The sequence below is a fragment of the Mercurialis annua genome, linkage group LG4 (genome assembly GCF_937616625.2).
Source record: "Mercurialis annua linkage group LG4, ddMerAnnu1.2, whole genome shotgun sequence".
In the NCBI taxonomy this organism is placed as follows: domain Eukaryota; kingdom Viridiplantae; phylum Streptophyta; class Magnoliopsida; order Malpighiales; family Euphorbiaceae; genus Mercurialis; species Mercurialis annua.
In genome coordinates, this window is record NC_065573.1 from 17,537,139 (window position 1) to 17,553,089 (window position 15,951).

General features: G+C 36.0%; 2 protein-coding genes across 2 annotated transcripts; one reads left to right on the forward strand and one right to left on the reverse strand.

Annotated features, from left to right (window-relative positions):
• Positions 1-5,148: 5,148 nt before the first annotated feature.
• Positions 5,149-6,224, forward strand: LOC126679125 (probable calcium-binding protein CML36). Its single transcript, XM_050374066.2, has one exon. It carries the CDS (start codon positions 5,302-5,304, stop codon positions 5,950-5,952), a length of 651 nt encoding a protein of 216 aa, XP_050230023.1. The 5' UTR covers positions 5,149-5,301; the 3' UTR covers positions 5,953-6,224.
• A 4,638-nt stretch (positions 6,225-10,862) lies between these two features.
• LOC126678379 (uncharacterized) lies at positions 10,863-11,818 on the reverse strand. Its single transcript, XM_050373277.1, has 3 exons — positions 11,556-11,818; positions 11,070-11,489; positions 10,863-10,968 (listed from the first exon to the last, which is right to left on the reverse strand). Exons 1-3 carry the CDS (start codon positions 11,816-11,818, stop codon positions 10,863-10,865), a joined length of 789 nt encoding a protein of 262 aa, XP_050229234.1.
• Positions 11,819-15,951: the final 4,133 nt, after the last annotated feature.

The window sequence follows — 15,951 nt, forward strand, 5'->3', positions numbered from 1 at the left end:
AAAAAGGTGCAACCAAGAAGCTTTAAGACAGGAGACCTGGACTTAAGGGATGCAGCAATAGGGAAAGGCAACGCTGGCGTAGGAAAACTGGAGAGCAACTGGGAAAGACCATATCATGTAACCAAGACAACCGGCAGAGGAGCATAACGTTTAAACAACTGAAGGACAAAAAGTGTCCAAATTCTGGAATGTATAACACTTGAAATTATATCATGAATAAAACGAAAGAAAACGTTGTCTTGAAGCTACAAAGTGCAAAAAAAAAAATTAACACAATAGACAAGCAGGGAAACAATTTCCCAAAAGCCAACGGCCACTACGCTGAGAAACATTTCTCAGAAGATAGAAAAAAGAGAGAACAAACAATAAGATAAAGCGTTTGGGGGGCATCTCCCAAAATGCAAAAAGCAAGTTACTCGAGGAACATTCCTCAGAGGCAAAAACACGACAACAACAAAATAAAACGACAAGGGAGGCGGCCACTGGCAAATCATTCAACATAAACAAAATTGCGCTGGAAAATACAACTTGCAAATAAACACAAAACGAAGAGCAAGGCAATAATCTAAAAAGGTACATAATAGGAATTACCAAAAAGAAAACTACAAATTCGCTACAAAAACAATCAACCACCGTTGGGTGTTAAAAAAACCCCAAGCCCTTAGACAAGAAGGGCATGCTAGGTCCGGCAGGTCCAAGGATTGTGAGGCGAAGGGAGAAGGAAAACCTAGAGACAGTAGAGGAAGGCTCAGATGGATGACCGGAACTGGAGCAACGGCAGTAGAAGTAGAAGGAGGAGCAACAGCAGGAGGTGCAGCTTGAGCCAGCTTATGATCAACTAACAAGTGTTGAGCTTCTTTCTTCAAAGAATGAACATAACCCGTAAGGAAAGAAGTATCCCCGCCAGGATTCAAGGAAAAATAATTCTCACGGATAGCCCTCCGGGGTAACCTCAATTGAAGAGACCTTCACCCTCCAAAAGTTGATAAAAGGACGGAAACTCCATCATCGACGGAAGACACTCAGATCATGGCAATTACAGCTAAATGGAAGGATCATATGAGAATCTCCATGGGGAACAGATGGAACAACTGTCTCCTCCTATTCACTTTCACCTTCCTGAAAAAATGTAGAAACAGTCGAGGGATCCACGGGATAAGCATGGGCACCAGTTGAAACAAGAGGAACGGACGCCGGAAGAGTCGAGACCGCGGAAAGAGGAGAGGAAGACGGCATAACCATCAGCCGACTACCCAGGAAATCGGGATAAAGAACCCCAGTCAGCATCAAGGGAACAGAGGATACAACAAACGAAGGAGGACGAGTCTCAGGTTTCTTCCTGGGAGGAAGATCTGAACCACCACGTCATAAACGCTTACGAGAAACCAGAGCAGAAGCGGTAGCGGCAGACGACTTTTTCGGTTGACCTATCAACACGAACAATAAGAAACGACGATAGACCAACATAAAATAAACAAAAATCATAAACAAGAAACAAAAAAGGCTTACCAACAACAGGAGATACGGCAGGTAAAGAAGCAACAGCCGCAGATCGCACGATTCAGTGTAAGTCCAGGGACCCTTCTGTATAGAAGGTCCCAATTCGCTGCATAAGGGCATACTCCTCAGTCGACACGTCACAAGAATCACGCGGTTCAATGTGAGACCGCCAGACGGTAAGACCAATAGATTGTGTCAGATGATTGATGATAAAAAACTTACTATTCCACTTATTCTTAATCGAGTCAGGAAGGTCATCAAACATCTTCATACCGGAGCAGAACCCCAAAGAAATAAATGGCAAATCCTTCTTCCAGTAAGGAGAGTTCATCCAGTAGTGCACACGATTAAGAGTCAATCGCTCGCCATGGAGATTGTAAAGCGACTTTAAACATATGAAGTGGTGAATAGTATTGGGATGCAACTGGGATAAGGTGAGACCCCATGACTCCAGGAACCGGAACAGTTGTTTATACAATGGGAAGCGAGGACCAGCCTCAAGTTGCATTTCAAAAAGAAAGGAGGACCCAGGAGGTAGCCGAGAAAAGGCATACTGACTCCCTGGCGGAATGTCCATATTATATTCGTCTGGGATACCATAAGTCTCTCGGTTCGAAACCAGGGACTTTTGGGTCAAAGTGCATGACCACTTCTTCAGAGTAGCAACTGCCTTAGAGTAGCTATCAGTCATGATCAAAAAAGAAATAACTCGATATACAGAAAACAGAGCAAGAGGAGAAAATAAGACGCAAGAGGAACAATTAGAATAAAAAGAGAAGGTAAAGACAAATCAAGTAAATTTTGAAAATAAAGGAGAAATGTAACGACGGCAGGACACTAAAAGGTACAAGATGCATTAAATGCTGCATAACAGGCTGTCAGAACGGTGCAGAAAAAGAGAAGGGAAAAAAATCAGAAAGACGACCCGGTCCAAGAAAAACCCTTTGAATTTCATCAAAGAAGTAACTAATGCAAATCTGAAACTAAAATGTTCTTTTATAAAGTTTGTAAAAATGAATAAAGAATTTCTCCCTAAAAAAAACTGTGTCTATTAAACACTTGTGACTTTTTTTTTTTTAGATAATGCTATTGAAATGTAAAATTAATACTTTTTGCATTTCGTAAAAAGCACAAAAGGATAATAATTTTACAAAAATTTAAAAGGTAATTAATTATAGTTACTTTCTGATAAGATAAACTAAATTATCATTTTTTTTGAAATAAACAATAAATTAATAATTCGCACAAATGAAGATATAGGTTTAATATGACCCAAAGATATAAAATTACTCTCGTAATTTCTCCAGAAATACATATAAATCTTTTTAAAAAATTTAGGTACCACAAAACTCTTGTTATTTTAAAACTGAACAATTAAACCCTTCCATCCATCAACTTTATAAAATGATGTTAATTGCTGACGTGGCTATAGAAGAAAGGTTCAAAAATATTTTTAATTTTTAATTTATGAATTTTTAACATTTTTGCGTCCCATTCTTTTTAATAAGCTCCAATTAATTAATTTTTTTTTAAAATTAATTAAAACCTAATTAAACCAATATAAGCCCAATTAAACTAATCAAAACTTAATTTAATTAAATTAAATCAATCAAAACTTAATTATATCTAATTAAAAATCAATTAAACCAATCAAAATCCAATTAGTAAAACCTAATTAAACCAATCAAATTATGATTTAATCTTATTAAACCCATCAAAATCCAAATAATTACAGTCAATTAAATCAATCAAAATTCAATTAATAAAACATAATCAAGAGTAATTAAATCGATGAAAATCCAATTAAATCAACTAAAATTTAATTAAATTAATTTAGTCTAAATAAAACCTATTTTGAAAACCGCCGCCAGCTCTTGCCCGAAAACCACCACCGATCCATCTTTTCTCAGAGAAAAGACCAGGTCGAACTGGAAGCTCGTCTGTTCCCAGTGAGCAGACAAAGACGAACTAGACGAAGGCGCTTCGTATGGTTTGTCTCAGACGAAGAGGGCCTCGTCTCTCTCTGTTTAAGGGTTCCTCCGGCGGCCGGAGGGGAACTCTTCTATAAAAAGAAAATTATTAAAAAAAAGTGCATTTGGATTGTTAATATTTACAATTAAAGATGCAATTTAAAAATTATTGAAAAATATTTTTGATCCGTTAAATAATATTTAGCGGAAGAATTTATTTGTCTGATTTTAAAATAACGAGAGTTTAATTGTTCAATTTAGAAAGCATGAGTGTTTTATTGTGTCCAAAAAAATTAAGGAAATAAAATTTTAAAGATATCTTATTAATGTTGTTATCATTATGAGACATAAAATTTGATTATTTTTTTTATTTTATGATGGAGGAAGTAATTTTTGTAAAAATAACTTTCCTCAATAGTTTTTTTTTTGTTATCAATATGAGACACAAAATTTGATTACTTTTTTTTATTTTTTTTTAAAAAAAATCTCAATTGTTTAGTGACTCGTCATGATAACATATTTCTTGTTTCTTAGAAAAAGTTATTGGATTACTCAATTCCGCTCTTTTTACTACCAACCGCCCCCACACTTTACCCTTTTGCCCTTTTTTTATTCCTATATAAAACTAAAACCTCTCAATCCATTCAAACTAAAATCAAATTCTACGTGGCTGTTCCCTTTCAAGGGACTGTTTCCGACTGCGTCCGAAAAAGTTGCAGCCGGGTTTTTTTGTTAAAAAAATATAGAATTAATTTTTTTTTTGTAATTTTAGTTATTTTAAAAACTTAATCGATTTAATATTTACTGAATATTAGTAGTATGGTTTAATATTTTTTCGTACGGCTGAATCAGAATCTGTGACCAAAAAAGACCGATCGATGTAATCAATTTCGTCACCGTCCAAATTTTCTAAATGAACCTGCACAACATAAATAATTACGTTTACAATTCGTCGGATAATGATTATCGACGTTTGGAAATAAATTTTTCCGGCTTTTTTAAAAAAAAAGTTTGTTTTTTTTATTTTTTAAATTACTCTGAGAACGTTCCGGAGGGACGTTGAAGTCCCTCCAAGAGGGACGTCCAACTCCCATACGTTGGACGTCCCTCTTGGAGGGACTTCCCATCATGAGGAGGGACGTCCCTCGGTGACGTCCCTCCTTGTGGAGGGATGTCCCTCCGGGACGTCTCCGGAGTAATTTGAAATAAAAAAAAATTGTAAAATCGAAAAAATTTATTCTCGAACGTCGATAATCATTATCCGACGAATTGTAATCGTTGTCCGTCATTTTAATCAACTTTTTACGTATTTATTCGAATGAGTTGAGAGAATTTTTTTAGTTTTTGTTTTACTAGAAGGGCGAAAATATCTTTTAATGGACGGTGTTAAGTAAAAAGGGGCGGCGAATAGTAAAACCCAAAAGTTATCTTATCCCTAAAAAAAGTTATCTTATTTCTATCCTGTTGATTAAACTTTAGTAAACCCAAATAATTTAAAAAGATACGATCAAAAAAAATTAAAAAGACATAAGAATCAAATCGAATAACATCCGTTGGATTAGAACAAACATCCATCAAACGAACGACATCCTCTGACAAAAATACCCCTGAAAAACATACTCTAATCACCCAAAGATCAAACATATAAATACTTAAATTATTTACCAAAAAGGCAAAACTCTTGTTGTCAAGGAAATTTCTCGGAAGCTGCCTCAATGGCACTAAATTCTACTCCTCACCTTCTCCCTATAAACAACCCACCTTCCTCCCTCAACATTATTCATTTTCATTCCATTCTTATTCATCTGCTTCCTTTTTATCACCATTAATAATGAAGCAATTCATCAAGAAAATCAGCCCCAAGCGTATCTTCGCTGCAAAAAAAGATAAAAAAGATCGATCTATTCGATCTGAGCCTTCGTCTTTCAGTTACGGGGCGGCCTCTTCCTCGTCATCGGACGACTCATTATCCGAGTTTCATAACAAGGTGAAGAGTTCCGCTACTCCCACCAGTGTTCTCCCCGAAACATCGGGGGACTGGTCGGATTTATCGTCGGAGTTTTTCAGTGAAGCTTTCAAACTGATGGACAGAGATAATGACGGGATGGTCTCGCGGACCCACTTGGAGTCGCTGTTGACCCGTTTGGGAGCGAACCCGCCTACCCAGGAGGAGGTGGCTACCATGTTGAGTGAGGTTGACCACGACGGCGATGGGTGCATAAGCGTGGAGGCGTTGATGAGCCGGATCGGGGCGGCTTGTGACCCGGCTGGGGATGATGAGATGAGAGTGGCGTTTGAGTTTTTTGATACGGATCATGACGGGAGGATAACGGCGGAGGAGCTTATCGGAGTTTATAAAGCGATTGGGGATGAGAACTGTACGTTGGATGAGTGCCGGCGTATGATTGCTGAGGTGGATAAAAATGGAGATGGGTTTGTGTGTTTTGAGGACTTTTGTCGTATGATGGAGCTGCAGAGATGATCATGATCATGTGGTGCTGTTGATTAAACTGTTTTTTTGTATCTTTTTTTTTTTTTTTGAGTGAAGTAGTTTTGATCTATTTTAGCCTGCGAAAAAAAAAGTAGGTTTGATCCTAGGTGGGGAATTAGATGTTAATGGAAAGGGACGGCTCTGATTTGTTTGATCTTGATGTTAATGTTGGAGTATATATATATAAGATCAGATAAATACTTAACAAATGTTCATTTTACCTACTAAATATGGTACTATAAAAGATCAATATTTATTTCTAATTTCCATCAAAAAAAAAAAAAATTTCTTTCTAATTTATCATTTGTATAAAGTTCTTTAGTTGGTAATTCCTTAACCATTTCTATTTCGTTTATTTAAAATACTATATTTAATATTTATCATGGTTGCTGCAATTGAGCTTGAGAAATACTTTATTGATGGGGGGTGGTTTATTCTTCTCTCTCTGTTGGGGTTTATTTCTTTCGTTAATATAATATTTAATTTATTTATATTTACTCCCTCCATTTTTTTTTAATTGTCCATTTAGCAAAAAATGTACATATTAAGAAAGTGGGGTTTATGTCTTAAATTATGAGAGTAAATACTCAAATGACTCTACTATTTAATAAATGCTTTTGTAAATTGAGTCATAGAGTCATTTATTAGGGGAGGGATAAATTTGAAAGATACTAGTAGCTAATATTATCTTGAATTTCTAAAAAGACAACTATTGATGGAAAAACACATTTGCCTAAAGTGACAACTAAAAAAAATGAAGGGAGTAATAAATATATATATATTTTTAATAGGTCATGTAATAAAAGGGGAAATTCTAACTTAGACATGTTCCAGAAACTCTCAATGCACCTATTTAGAAACTTTCCATGTACCTATCCGATGAAGTGTTGAAAATTTAATACAATATTCTCTCTCTTCTCACTAACTAGAGTAATATATATAATTTTTAATATTTAATTTAAAATACTAACAAACAACCCAATATACAAGTAAAAAATAAATCGAAATAAAACAGATCTAGTCATCAATTATGCATAAGAAGTCCGAACGAGAATTTGCGAGCAAAGGTCCTTCATAGCGGGTATTTCGATTTGCCTTTCGATTGGACCGACAATCCGCTCGATTCGTTGAAATCTAGTATTTCGGATCCTCACTTTCAATGAGATTCAAAGTAATTAGAACGATAATCCTCCAAAAATATTATATCTACAAAAAATTGTATCTAAAGTCCGAACAAACACTAAAAGTTCTTGATATATCCAAGAAAACAAACTACGAAATAAATCTAAAACCATAAAAAATTATAATCAAACAAACAATAAAATCCATATTGGATATATAAAAACTCTTACACGAAAATACTTATCAAATTTAAGGATGAAAAGTATAAAATACATATTATTATAGATGGTGAGGAGATTATTTTCCGATTAAGACTGTGGAAAACACTTTCTCCAATCCTTTAAGGGATGAAAATGAGAAAGAAAGTTTTAGAGAGAAGTGAGAGTAAAGTTTATAGAAAGAGAGCGATTTTTTAAATAAATATAGATTTTGATAAGTTATATTTTTTTGTGAGTTTTTCTATTCATCATGGATGTTATATTTATTTTTCTAAAATATTTTCTACTATTATTCTTGATAAACTTTTACTATTTATATCGTGTATACAGTATTTACAAAAATATTATTTTAAATATTTTTTAATCAAGCTCATTTAAGCATAAAATTGTCGATTTATTAGACTAAGAACAAAAAACTCTATCAACTCAATTGAGAAAAATACCAACGGGTTCAGTTTAAATGATATAAGCGCTGATAACAAACTGTTTAGGTTATGGATTCAATGCTTTTCACAGGCGCTTTTTGTACCTCAATTATCAAAAAGAAAACACAATTGAAAAATAATAATATGAAATTTAAATATTTGATAGAAATTATGTTTTTATGATTTTGAATGTGATTTTTTATTCAATTGTTGATAGAATTGTACTTTTTATTTTTTTATTAATAACATATTTATTATTATTAAAAGAAAAAAAGAATATGTTGATGCTTTTATTTTAATTTTGGTTATTAGGAGATTTTTGTTGAACAATAATATTTAGCCATTTTTTGGTTATTTAGAAATGCATAATTGTACATGTAAAATCCTATTAAGTAAGAACAAAGATTATGGATCTTCATAGATTATTTTTTGAAAAGAAACAATTTTATTCATTAATGATAGTACAGTTGAATTCACTGGGAACTAAAGATCAATTCACCCCTTCAACTTGATACGAAATATCAAAAACATTATTTTGAACGCTTTTAGGCCAAATAGACCGGCAATTATGTTAAAGTGCATCAAAAAGGCTCCTCCATCATCCTCGCTCACTCTCAACCCGCGATTAAAACACTCTCTACAAAAAAATTGGTAAAAAATATAAAATAATCCTCAATATTTTTTAAATTTTTTAAATTAATATTTAAGATTTTCATTTTTTTTACAAATTTAGGGATTTTATTGTAGTATTTTTTTAGCCCTTCGTACCACTGATCCACCACTACTGACCACCGCTGCTGGAAAAAAAATCTGGTGCCATAAATTGTTTTGGGCTACTCGACGCCATCGCCATAAAAATATTAATTTTTCCTCTTTTTTTGATTATGTTTTGGGCGCCCTATCTTTTTGTTATTAATAAAAATAACAGTTTGTGATTCTAGAATTAGTGCTCTTTTCAAACTTATGAAAAATTTCAAGAAACTGATAGTGGTACGATATTTTTCCCAATATAGTACGAGAGTGTATCGAGGTAACTAGCTTTAAGCGGTATGAACTTCGTCAGAAGACTGTGATTGCCACTTCTTTAGAGAAGCAGCTCGACCAGCGAGGCAAGCAGGTTGAGTCTTTATAGAGTTCTTTCCGATCGCAGGAGAATCACATTGCGAGTTTAGAAGCCGCTCTAAATAATGTTCTTCTGGATCAGGCGGAGGTGGAGGCAGAGCGCGAGTGTTTGGACTTGCATAGTCAGGCTCTGGAAAGTCGACTAGAGGAGGCCACTGATGTAGTTTTTTTGATGTTTCAACACTACCGCCGGTCCATTAGGTTGGTTATTTTGAAGGAATATCCGGTGGCAGATCTTTATTTCCTCTATGTTGACTTGGCTCGGTTTCATAGTCAGTGTCTCTCCGCTCAAGCTGCTCAGAAGTCCGCGATAGGGCCGCCAGTTAGTGCTCCCCTTCTCATGGGGGTGCTTCTCCAGTTTCGGCTTTTGTTCTTGGCTTAACCTCTTATGCCCCTTCTTCTGTCGCCTTCTCCTTCGTCCCTTCATCTTCGTTCACCAGCTCTTCGGCCTACCTCTACTGGTGGTGTTTGATGGATGGCCGTCCTGATCGTGTAGTGTTGTTTATTACTATATATATTATTATTATTATTTTTATTTACTTCTTTCCTCTGTTTGTACTTATTGGAGAGCGTGGCCTCCTTATGTTCTGCACACATACTTTAATAATACTTTCTTGTGTTATATTTGGTTTGTTATCCGATTTGCCTTCTTGCTTGTTTTTGCTTGATATTGTTTTGTGCTTTCTTGTTTTTTGGTCGTTGCTTCATGGAACATGCTTCTATTATGCCTGCCGTTTTCTTTATTGGACATGTTCCTTCTTTATTTGGTCGTTTCCTTAATAGATATGTCTCTTTGTGGTGTTTGGCTGTTGTCTATATGAGATATATATCTCTTTTTTAGTTAGCCGTTGCCTTAAGGGAATATGTATCCCTCTACATTTAGTTGTTGCCTTAAGAGATATGTATCTCTTTTGTTTGGCTGTTGCCTTGAGAGATATGTATCTCTTTTGTCTGGTCGTTGCCTTAAGAGATATGTATCTCTTTTGTCTGGTCGTTGCCTTAAGAGATATGTATCTCTTTTGTCTGGTCGTTGCCTTAAGAGATATGTATCTCTTTTATCGCTGGTTTGTGCGAAGTTGTTTGCACCTTTTGTTTATTTTTGTTATTGTTGTGTTGTTTTTTTGTTTCTCTACTTTGATAAAAGAGAAATTTGATTGTATTAAAATTGACATGGAGATTTAATCATAACAAAAATGGAGGCTATTATCTTTATCTTTTTAGCCTTCAGTCTTTGGCTTTCCCTCTTGTTGTGGTGTTCTACTCCTCTACTTCTTTCATTGCGATGGCGTAGCATTTAGAAGCCACTTCTTGATCCCCTTTAACATTGATGATTCCTTCTGCAGTTGGTCTTTTCATTACCAGGTAATGGATGCTGGTGATTGCTCCTGAATAGTACATAAACGTTCTTCCTAGTATTCCATTGTTAGCCAGCGGCATGTCCACGACCGAGAACGTAGTTTTAATTTCTTTCGTCTCCCTTCCCTTTCTTCCGAATTCTATCATCAGTTCCGCCAAGCCTTTGGGTTGGATGGGTGCTCCTCCAAGTCCTACTATCGGTATCGGGCAATGTTTGAGTTTTCTCAGATCTCCTCTGATTCCTTTGTATGCCTCCCATATCAGCAGGTTCACCGCACTTCCTTCGTCTACTAGCAGCTTCATGACCAGGAAATTGTTGACGATTCCTTCCAGCACTAACGCATCGTTATGTGGCCCCTTCACATGTGTTCCATCGCTGGACGAAAAACTGATTATATGTTGCCTCCTTCTTTCTCTCTGACTGCTCTACTACCTACATTATTCCAGCCATTTGCTTTTTCGTCCCTTCCCTCGTGCTCTTTCCTTCGATGATGACGTTGATGACTCATGCAGTTTCCTTCTTCCTCCCCCTCTCTTCTTCCTTCTTTTCTTTTTTGTCGGTTCCTTCTTTCCGCTGCTTATTTTCCTCCTTGTGACTTATGAAATTTCTCAATGCTCCGGATTCAATCAGTTTCTCTATCTCCTTTTTTAGATCATATCACTCTTTTATGTCATGCCCGTAGTCCTCATGGAACTTGCAGCATCTGTTTTCATCTCTTGTTCCTGTACTGTGGATCATCTTTTTAGGCCACATCACATGCGTTCTGTTTTCTTTAACCTACATCAGGACATTCTCCCTTGTTGTGTTTAGTGACGTGAATGTTCGGCTCTGTCACCGTACCTCGACATGTAGTCGACAACATACCTGGTGTAGTTCCTCCAACGGTTACTGTTCTCATATGGTGTGTATTTGCTGATGCTGCAGAGGCTTGTTCCATAGTCCTTTCGCGATTGTGAAGATTGTCTTTGTGAGGTACCTCTCTTGCTTTCCTCCTTTTTTGGCGCGTCGCTAGTCTTCTGCCTTTTACCGTCGTTTATGCACTTCTGTGCTACTACCATAACTTCCTGATAAGTCTTTGCCTTCTTTGAACTTAGCTTATTTCCTAGCACTCCTATTCGCGTACCCTTATTCAGGGTTTGGACGTTCATGTCATTGTTCAAGTCTTCAATCTTTATGGCCTCATTGTTGAATCTTTCAATATACGCTTTGAGCGTCTCTCCCTCGCCTTGCCTACACCTATAGAGTTCTTCTGAGCTTCTCTTAGTCTGAATGTTCGTGAAGAACCTTACGACAAATTATCAGTTAAGCTGCCTCCATGTAGCTATCAACCCGACTTTCAACCCATTATACCATCGTTGCGTTGTGTCGCTTAGCATGGTCGGAAAAGTTTTACAGAATATTGCGTCTGTAACATCTAATAGGACAATTTTGATGTAAAATTTTGCGACGTGACTTTCTGGACAACCGGTTCCGTCGAAGTTGTCGAGATTGGGTATCTTGAACCTCTCCGGCCACTTCTCAGACAGCACGTTCACGGCCAATGGTGACTTTCCTTCAGTCATGCTACTGGCCTGGATATGTTCCCTTGACTTCTCTTCGACGGCCTTTTGCATCGCTTCCGCTATGAGCCTTTGCACCTCTTTCAAGTCTACACTTTCTATTCCTATCTCCGATCGTCTGGGAGTGGGAGTGCCCGTTTCTTCCTTCTCGTTGTCTCCCATTTCGATCAATTTCGGGTTCTTTTCTTTCGGGTTGTTGTCCTCGCTGGGTGTCTTGTCTCCTTCGTTCACTCGTCTTCCGGCCGGATCTCAATTCTTGCCGTTAGGTGTTTGTATGTTAATTGATTCGGTCGCCTCTTTTACCATGATGGCCACTTCTTCCCAGAAATGCCTCTTCGCACCGTCCATTGTTCGGTCTGTGGCTTCTTGGAATTCTTGGTTTGAGCCGCCCTCTGGAGTTGACGTTGGATTGCCGAATCCCTGGAAGAAGATTTTGGATCTCCTGGTCGCTCCTAGAGCTATGGGGGTTCATGGACTATCTTCGACCGATCCTTCTTGTCTAGCTGGAAAAGGGCATTTTTCCTTTTCTGTTTGTCCCGTAGAGTCTTTGCTGACGTCCACCATCCTTGAATCCGATCAATGATTTATTTTTTTCTGAGTATATGTTCCCACAGACGGCGCCAAATGATGGATTCCGAATGTTAGACGAGCGGATTTGAGTTGTGGGTATGGACAAACGAGAAAAGGATTTGTGTTCTGAGATGCGGACTCTTGAGTATCAGATCTGTTTTGATGGTTTTGATAGTGTGATGGTTTAGTGTAGTGGACGTTTATTTATCCGGATCGCGTCCCCTTGGGCGTATGGGCTTGTGTCCCTTTTATAGTGCTTCTAACATGTTTGTCTACTTCTTCTTTTCTAGCCGATATGAGATTTTGTGGTGTTGATACTTTTCCTTTGGCTATTTCGTTTATCCCATCAAGTTGCTAGCCAAGTTTTCACATGCATTTGCAAGCAGTGAGTTTGTAGTGCTATTTACCGCTTTATTAAATAACTTATGTATTTTAGTATATAAATATTTTCGAACTGTTTTGAATGATTATGGAAAAGGATTGGAACGAGCTACCCGATAGGCATTATCGAGACTGTGTGCACATGTAAGTACTTTGCGTTTGGCTGACAAAATGTCTGGTTTACTTTGGGATTGATGAAGATTTATTCCCATCTACTTAGGATTATACTTTAGGTTTCATTTCAATACTGTTATTCCATAATCTTATATATATTAGCATGAAAAGATTTCAGGTTTTAAAGGTTTTTAACTTAATAAATGTAAATAGTATTATGAACTCATCTCAGTATATCTGACCCCGTTGTTTTTTCCATTTTCTAGGTTTATGATTTTGAGAGCTTTGATTGATCTCCGACTTCTTTAATTCTTCGGAGGTTCTTTGTTTTAATAAGACTAGTCAAATTGATTTATACTCTTAGACCGCAGTAGAGCTAGTTGTCTTTCATGATTATTTATACTTTGATCGTTGGATTGGTCTGACTGTTTATTTATGTTGTTGGTATATTACTTTGGATTTTATTATTTATATATATGGCATGATGTTGGAGTCTCGGATTTGAGCAGAGCATTTGGTTATATAATTGTTATATAAACTGTTAGAATTAGGTTGGAGTCTTGGTTGTCCTTAGCAGTGGTTGTTTTGCAGGTTTATATGTTTGTGTGGTTATCCGCAAGACTAGCTATGGGTTTCGGTACAACCACACCCATACTCCTAGCGCCGGTCACGATCTTTGATTTTGGATCGTGACAAATAATCAAGTCAAATTGAGTTCCACTTTGAAAACATAATTCGGAAAATCATTTCAATAACTTAGTTAAAGTCTTAAAACCAAGTTTAAATCAAAGCGGTGAGCTAGCTGAGTTAGCACAACTGCCAAGCCTATACTCACAAATTGGCTGACCTAAGTGTGACCCAAATCAAACATTCAACCAAAGTAAACAATTTGTTTAAAGTCCAGAACCATTTAATAAACCAAAGTCTCAATTTAGAAAACAAGGGAACTCAAATTTAACACAAAACCCAAGTATAGCATCATGCTTACAAAGTGTTCGATAAAAGTCCCCAAAGAAAAAACACAATGAAATAGGCTAAAAACCAACATACAGCAGCCCTAGCATGCTTACTAATTATATTTAATATAACACATGCCATAGCAAAACATTTAGAGTACATTAACATGCTTTGCACAAAAACCAAGCCGATAAAGCATTCGTAACACTTAGTCAGAAACGGGTCTAAACATGCATCGCCAAATCCAAACATCTTAGATCAGATTATATACATGTCATAATCAATAATATCAAATCAAATCAGATTCTAAGTCATAAAAAAGCATCGAATCCGAAATCAAAGCATTTTAGCATAAAACTAGCTAATCTGCAAATTAAGCCAACACTTACCAAAAAATTATGATTCAAACTTTCAAACTTATTTAGGTTAGTATTATATCATACATAAACACAATATACCAAAACAACTCAGATCTAAACTCATGCCAAAATCACTTAATCAAACAATTACGCAATTTAGCTAAAAAAAGCCTGAACATGGAAATCGGCTCAAATCTATCACACAAATTCAAATAACATAACAAATTATCTTAAACATTTTAAACACCCTAATATACATCTAACATCAGTAGGTAAAACATTCTAAAACATGCTCACGATCACAACGCTCAAAATGCCAATTATTGAATTGCTCAAACCGTAAGTTTTATCAAACCAACACAATAACCAACACATGCCATCAACCCAAAATATGTTAGATCGGTATATAAAGATACAAATACATAAAACATCATGGAAATTCAAATCTAACAACATAAACTATTCATTAATTGAATCTATAGCGCAAAAAGTTAGAAATCGCCTAAGTATCGCTTTGCACATGCAAATCCAATTCCAATCAACTTCCATAAGATAATAAACATTAAAAAATCCATCCAAATCATTCTAACAAGATAATAAATTTCCATCCATCATTCATAAGGTTTCAACCATCAAAACACCGTAGAACATGCAATTATATGCAATTAACATGAACATCAATTCACCAATTCATAAGAGATGATAAACATTACCTTAGAGTGACAAGTAACACAAATAAAAAAAGATTAACTCAAGGGATAGGGTCTGGACCAAATATATAACAAGCCACAATCACTCCAACGAAGAACACCACAAAGAAATCGCGTAGATCTCGCAAAAAGGATGAACAATCACAAAACAATTGCTAAAAACCACCATGGATCATGAGGGAATGATAGAAAATGAGTTTTTGTGAGTATGGGGTTGCTTTAGTTCTGATAGAGTTAAAGGGGGCTGAAGAAATCTAGTTAAGGGACTATTTATAGAAAAACAACGAACCCTACATTGTCGTGCCACGCCCGCGATACAGACACGTCGCGCCCACGAAAAAGAAAAATCGCGCCCGTGACTTTCCAAAAAAATATCATAACCTTCCATATTTTAGCAAATTCTCCCAGGAACAACATATTCGAAGGGGAGCCCCATCCGACGGTGCAATAGGGAGATATGGACGTTTTACTAAAGCATGTCATATTTGGAAAACACACGAACACTTATTCGAATAAGTTCGGAAACAAATCAAATCAACACATTAAGAATTATGCAAACCTACCCACAATACCAAGGGATCAAACCACCATGAAACAAGCAATAACACATCGAAAAGTTCATCGGAACTATCCGGAAATGCACGGGGTATTACAAGAGCATAAATCGACACTTCACTTTTGAAATCAAATTCATTTTTAATAAAATAGTCAAAACATCCCCTCAATGGCTAAAATATCATTTTTGGTTAAAATACTAATTAGCTCTTTGATTTTGTAAAACTTACAATTAACCCTTAAACTTATAAAATCGACAAACATATCCAAATCAAATAAAATTCCCACCAACCAATCCTTGCATAATTATAATCTTACCCATCAATTTAATTACATGATCTAACATCAACATCATAGGCATACAAATCAATTAAATTAAAATCCATATCTTTTTAATTTTTATTCAAATCCTCAATATTGATTATCAAACCATCAAGATCTAATCCAATTAACCACAAATCCATATTTAGATCATTAAATCCACCTCAAATTAGTGCATGTATGTTGGATATACCATCATAATCAAAAATTCTCAATTATA

Bases quoted from the DNA above. Each gene is read 5' to 3' on its own strand.
- LOC126679125 (XM_050374066.2), top strand. From the start codon at position 5,302: ATGAAGCAATTCATCAAGAAAATCAGCCCCAAGCGTATCTTCGCTGCA.
- LOC126678379 (XM_050373277.1), bottom strand. From the start codon at position 11,818: ATGCAAAAGGCCGTCGAAGAGAAGTCAAGGGAACATATCCAGGCCAGT. The intron at 11,490-11,555 runs GTATAATGGGTT...ATTTGTCGTAAG, and splicing joins AGCGACACAACGCAACGATG to GTTCTTCACGAACATTCAGA. The intron at 10,969-11,069 runs GTATGTTGTCGA...TAAAGAAAACAG, and splicing joins CGTTGGAGGAACTACACCAG to AACGCATGTGATGTGGCCTA.